Genomic DNA, 6,722 nt, shown 5'->3' with positions numbered 1-6,722 from the left:
TTGTCCCATTTGTCCTGTTTCAGTCTTAAACATGAGTGAAACGTGTAGGGAACCAGCTTGTGCAACGACTTCGACGAGTTCAACTCATGCTTGTTCACCAGGTAATAACTGCCTCATGGGAACATGCAGAGTGACTACTGGTGGAATCATTGTCTGTGAACATGGCTGCAAAGATGGATTTTCGGGGAAACTATGCAACATTCCATGTTTACCAAACTGTTTAAAATGTAGCCAACGAAGAGCAAATGATTGTATGAAATGTAAAAAACGTCATGTAGGTGAATTTTGTGAGAATGAATGTCCGATTTCCTGTGCTGAAGGATGTTACAGGAATGGTGTCTGCAGGAAACACTGCTCGGATAGCCACGTGTGTGGTGACAAATGTCTGCCTAGATGTAAACAGTGTAACTTCACTTCTGGGGTATGTCAGAAATGTGACACCCATTACACTGGAGACAACTGTGAAACTGACTGTACCAACTGTTTGGGAAAGTGTTCAAGTTCAGGCTGCCCTGAAGGATGCATCAATGGGTTTCATGGGGACAAATGTGACACTCCATGTTCTGAAAATTGTATTCCATTTTGTCAGTCTAAATCAAGTGCAACCGGAGAATGTTCACCTGTATGCGATCAACACACAGGCAGATGTATGAATGGGTGTAAGGATGGCTTCAGAGGTCAACAATGCACAGACGGCTGTAGTTCCAGATGCCAAGACATGAGATGTAATCAAACCACAGGCCATTGCATGAAGTGTGTTAATGGTTACTATAAGGAAACGTGTCATCTGCGATGCTACAATTGTAAAGATGATGTTTGTGAGATGAAAACTGGTTTCTGCTTTGAATGTAAGGACGGGTACTATGGAGTGGACTGCAAACAGACCTGCACTAACTGCCAGTCAGGCCTTTGTGAACGCAACGATGGACACTGTATTGATATTATACAAATGACAACCTTTGGTACGTATCGTTCAATGCATACTGATCGGTTGTGTATATTAACTGCATGATGTGATGTTATCCTCCACAGAACAGATCAGATGGATACATACATGAATCACTGTACATGTAAGACAGAGACTCGGTTTGAAAAGTTAAGGAAATAGAAATTAAAACATGGTATCAGTAAACTTCTTATTTCTTTTTAAAAGGCCGCAGTTCATTGTCATTTGCACCACTATGGTAATGTTTCAGATGCAACATCTTCCAAGGTTCCATCTGCCCAGTCCGCCACGAACCCACTTGTAATCGGATTAATCATCTTCGGGGCCACTGCTGCTATTCTGATCTGCATACTTAGCCATAGGTAAGTTGAAGTCACAACTGGGTTTTCTTAGTAATGGAGACACTAATATGCTCATGATTTGTAGTGTTTTAACATTTGAAAGGCAAGTAATATGTACCTTTGTTCACAGACCATTTTAAAGCAGCCCACTACAAATGGATATGTTGGAAGGCTTTGTCTAATTTTGACCAAAGTTACCGATAGTATAAAGTGGACATATTTATAGTATTGAATGTGCTAGTAATGACGATGTGTTATGTTGAGGGGAAGGTCATTCTTGAGTATATATACTGAAAAGGAGGATATGGTATTAGCTATTTCACTTTGCTATAGGTCTTTAGTGGAGGCGATATACAAAATGTACTTCCGTGCAATATATGTAATATCAAGATACATTCATAAAATGTTGTCATTTTCCATCAGATATGTTGTCAGGTGAGTTATGTACTTAGCGGAAAAATCATTTGTATGACAAGTCGTTTTCATCTTCTAATGTCAATAGCTGTTCGCTATAATTTACTATCAAACGAGAAGCATTGTGCTATTTTTGTCAACAAACGGTACTTGCAATATCAGGCAGAACATGCCATGCATATCGTCTTTGCAGCCATGTATTTTTTTAACACATTGTTCAATTATGTCAGGATCATCATAATCTTCATACACGTAACTCAAGGAGTATATTCATTACTGTGTTCCGTGATAAAATATTTGCAGAACAATACAGTATTGTTTACTATTTGTCAGTTTACACCACGTAATTAAATCTTATCATGGAATTGTTTCAATAATATACTGTATATAATTAAGTGTAGCCTTTTTTTAGAGCAAATGAGTCTCCATAAATAGTTTTTAGCAAACAACATGAGTGTGTATATGTGTGTGTGTGTGTGCGTGCGTGTGTGTGTGCGTACGTGTGTGCGTGTATGTGTCTGTGTGTGTGTTTGGTTACTGGAGTAGACAGAGCTACGTTTCAGGCATATCACAACTTCAGAACTGAGTCGGTACCCGATCTCAGTTTTTTTACGACAATCGAAGGGAATGCGCAATGATGAGTGAGTGAGAGTAGTTTTACGCCGTACTCAGCAATATTCCAGCTATATGGCGGCGGTCTGTTAATAATCGTGTCTGGACCAGACAATCCAGTGATCAAAAGCATGAGCATCGATCTACGCAATTGGGAACCGATGACATGTGTCAACCAAGCCAGCAAGCCTGACCACCCGATCCCGTTAGTCGCCTCTTACGACAAGCATGGGTTACTGAAGATCAATTCTAGCCCGGATCTTCACAAGTCGAATGCGCAATAGTTCATACTCTAACCAGAATTAATCTGTCATTACATTTGAAAGTGATAATACCTTTTAAAGTTCAAAATTCAGGTCAAAAGGTTTAATCTGTCTTATCACGGAAAAGAAAGTTAGTTTCAAGTGTGATTTCCTCTAATTGAGCAGAGTTTTAGTTTCACTATCGAAAGATAGTAAGATCGTGAGTAAGAGTGGCAAGATTGAGACGTGATATACACGTCTAACTATAATTAGGAAACCTGGTAAAATGGCACGACTGAGGATTAATGATATGTCCTCATATGTCCTCATGGCTAATATTATGACTGAGGACACACAACTATAGGAAAAAATATTTTTGTTTGAGGGTACGTAAGATGTATATGTATAAATACCGTGTAATTGTAGTACTTATAAACCTTTGTTATTGTTTTGTAGATGTCTTTATACAACAAAACCTTTCATTGGAAACAGCTTACAATTTACAGCTCCTTCCACTGGCCTTGTAAGTTGTAAGTAATTGCATGATTTTACTTTAGACTGCAGAAACTGTCGACGAGAGCGAGGGAAAATCCACAGCGATCGGTGGACACTGTTCAACCTCTGTACAGTAGGAACACTTACAATGAAATCTACGAGGAACAGTTGGATCCCTCTGCGGGTCAGCGTTTTTACAGTCCACTTGTACGACGGGAGAGCGACTTAACTGTAAATGACTCTACATTAAGCAGCATATCTTCGTCTGACAATGACTCCCTGATCATACCAACATGGTTTGGACGTGTGGTTCACGACAACACCTCTGAGTCATCACAGGAATAGAAAAACATTCAAGAAACCAACAATTATCTGTCAGTTGTGACCGATACTGCTGACGGGGTTATTTCAGTGCGTGACTTAATAGACATTTTCATGAAAGCACAATGTCGAGTTCTAATTCCGTGGGTAATGTTTGGAGGTGTTAACATCGGGATATTTTCAGAACTGAAATAATTATAAGAAAAACACCACAAAATGGCCTTTCAAATAGACAGCCACTCTTAGCACTTGGAATATTTCAATCCAGATCATATAAAACAGACACATACTTGGTCATGTTAATAGGTAGACAAAGCTTCTCGTGCGAGATGCAGTAGCGTATTTTGAAAGTCAGAATTTGCCCACATAAAAACTAACATTCATTGTTGAACTACTACCAGATTCACTCACATGCGTTAATGCCCCCAAGCCTAAAGACCTCCAAATATCCGTCAGTTTGACATACTTAGTTAAGCTGGCGCGTAATAGTGTTCCATGTACCACTTGTGTCAGTGACACCCAGCAGGTCCATGATTGTTTATCATCTTCTGAACGGAAAGTTGTGTTCGGCCTATGCGAAGAGTCCTATTTGATATAGGAATAGGCTTACTTGTATTTTCACTTATGCTTATTTGCTTCAACTTGCCATCTGACGTGGGTTTCACGGATTCAGTATTTGATATTTAATCTGTATACTAAAGCCATCTAATCTATGATATACAAACTAATGCTTATGTTTGAGTACTTTTTAATGTGTACGTATAACTGTTGTTTTACCTAAAGTGCAAATGTTTCAGCTATTTTTGAATACAGAATGAGACATTTCATATGCTAAATGTTCATGTAAAAAGGATTAATATTTTTGACATGATTATTGCAATTTCTCATATACAAGTACATATAAACATTTTACATTTCTCTGAAAATCAGTTTGTGATTAGAAGCAATTGGTACAATCATGTTAATTCCAATCAAACATTTACAATATTATGACATAATCATGAATTCCAGTTCGTAGCGTTTAAAACATAAATTTGAGTGTTGCAGTATTGAATTCCAAATAAAATATACACATCCGAGAATAGAGAATAAGTTTGTCGGTTTGCTTCTGCAATGCTCACGAACACAACCATCTATAGGCAATGACAATGGCTTATGCGGAACGCATTTCTGTTCTACTGGTCGGCGAGGTCACAGAAAAGAATAGGGCTTGGTCGTGAATAAATCTGTGATCAACTTAGCAAGATTTTCCTGTTAAAATAACAAAGCATACACTCTGCTCAGGTGAAAGCATCCTCTACCTTCCGCCAATGGTGATTTTGTCATTGCAACCAATTCATGACAACTTTAGTTTGTGATAACAAACCCCTGCCAAACCAAACTATCACATAATATTTATTCTATCATGTTGCAAGTTAGTGCTGAAAATAATGTATTTCCGTTGATTGAATATGTAAGAAAGACATTGTATGACTGCAGTTTAACTGAAATATTTTACAATCCATTTCTCTGTGCAACTAAGTTTCTCTCTTTAAAGATCGAACAGATCCTCAAAGACCAATTTCTACGGAAATGGCATACCTCAATGATACAAAGCACCAAATCCTCTTTTTACCGTATCTTAAAAACCTATATAGAATTTGAGAGATATCTCTTTCTGCTAAAACATATCTATTTCCCTATTTTAAGATTCCGAAAAGGTAATCAACACCTACCTGTAGAGGTTTGTCTTTGGGCAAATGTTCCCAGAGAATATCGCGTGTGTGATTTATGCAGTGGGAGATGAACTCCATTATCTGTTCAAATGCGAAGCTTTAATACCATACAGACAAGCATATTTGTCTTCTTACCTGAATTCAATTACATTATATGGAAAGTCAACAAACTGTCTAAAACCCCTATCTAAGCATATTAATGTAATATTTAAGTCCACAAAGATACATAAACTTCTTCTTCTGTTGTTTTTTTTTTTTTTTGCCATCTTGACATGCTAGTTTATATGAATATTCTAAGTTTGTATTCTCATGTACCACGGTTGATGGTATTTCGAGAAATAAATTGAAATTGAACGTTTGTGATTAAAGTGCAATCGTGATATGTAAATGTCTTGCAACACTCAATAAAGCTTATTGCTTAAGTCTACCTTTATCATCTGTATGCGACAATGTCCTGCTACTATCAGGTACCAAAAAACGAGACGTCCTTGTGTAATTTGTTTTATTAAAGCGGCGTTTATATTTGAATTTTTGTCGTTTATGAAAGTAAAATACACACGTTAAAATGACCGAAACGACTTAAGTGACAATGTCCATGTACTATTAGGCACCCAAAACGAGACGTCCTTGTGTAATTTGTTATATTACAGGTTATATCAGAAACGATTGTTTGTCGTTTATGAAAGTAAAATACACACGTTCAAATGACCGAAACGACACAAGTGTAGCAGTCATCAGCTTCAAACAAATTTGTTTCACGTAACATTCGGATTCATACCACAAAATAAGCTACACACTCAGATGCACACTCAGTGGGGGAAACATACGAGCATGTATGCAGAATTAAGTCACGAGCCATAGTTTTTGTGATATTTAGCACCCATAAAATGGCAACCAGAACAGATCCTAAATGTACTCATACCTGAAACAAGGTGGAGTCACAATGGCTTGGGTGTATGTCTCGGCCCAACTCAAAATGTGTAACTCAATCTATACAGTGAGTAAATATGTGCGTCACAATGCTCCTACCCAACAAAGCTGGTCGATATATCACCTCCCCTTGAGATATGATGTTCAAAGGATGAAGCGATGCTTCAACAGTAACATATATTTAGAATTTCAAGCACACGCCACACAGAAATACATTACTCTCACTGGATTAGCGGCAGGTAACTTAGGTCTTGTAAGAATAGGTCATGGATGTTTGCGCACCTATCTTTCTGTCACTGAAGTGTCAAATTTGGAAATGTACTCCACCACCAAACAAGAGTGTTGTCATTCTAAAGATATAATATGCACAAACAAACACCGTATACTTTGCTATAAGCCAGACTGAAGGCAGCAATGGATCAAACTTTGAACAGTCATATGAGCCATGATCTACATCTCAAAGAGGAAAACATCTGCACACAGAATCGCACAAACATCATACCATCACACATGTCAGGTTGGTATCACAACAATCTCTATATTGTACTCAATGGCAGATGATCGGCAAGTGTGAATCATTACCGAGGCACTCTTTACCTTGGACGGTTATCGCTGTTTTGTGTGTCATGCTATATTTGGAGGTGAGCGGGGGTGCATGTACAATACCGTGTTGTGATGTAGTCAAGGTCAAATGTTTACTCTATTA

General features: G+C 37.9%; 1 protein-coding gene across 1 annotated transcript; it reads left to right on the top strand.

The window, feature by feature from the left end:
* LOC124265942 (cell death abnormality protein 1-like) lies at positions 1–4,763 on the top strand. The gene is made up of 2 exons (XM_046700766.1): positions 1–938; positions 4,699–4,763. The coding sequence occupies exons 1-2, from the start codon at positions 32–34 to the stop codon at positions 4,761–4,763; spliced, it is 972 nt and encodes a 323-aa protein (XP_046556722.1). The 5' UTR covers positions 1–31.
* Positions 4,764–6,722: the final 1,959 nt, after the last annotated feature.

The sequence above is a fragment of the Haliotis rubra genome, unplaced genomic scaffold (assembly GCF_003918875.1).
Source record: "Haliotis rubra isolate DU_JTF1 unplaced genomic scaffold, ASM391887v1 Scf10, whole genome shotgun sequence".
NCBI classification, from domain to species: domain Eukaryota; kingdom Metazoa; phylum Mollusca; class Gastropoda; order Lepetellida; family Haliotidae; genus Haliotis; species Haliotis rubra.
Note: the sequence above shows the minus strand (reverse complement) of the source record. Positions and strands in the feature narration are given on the sequence as shown.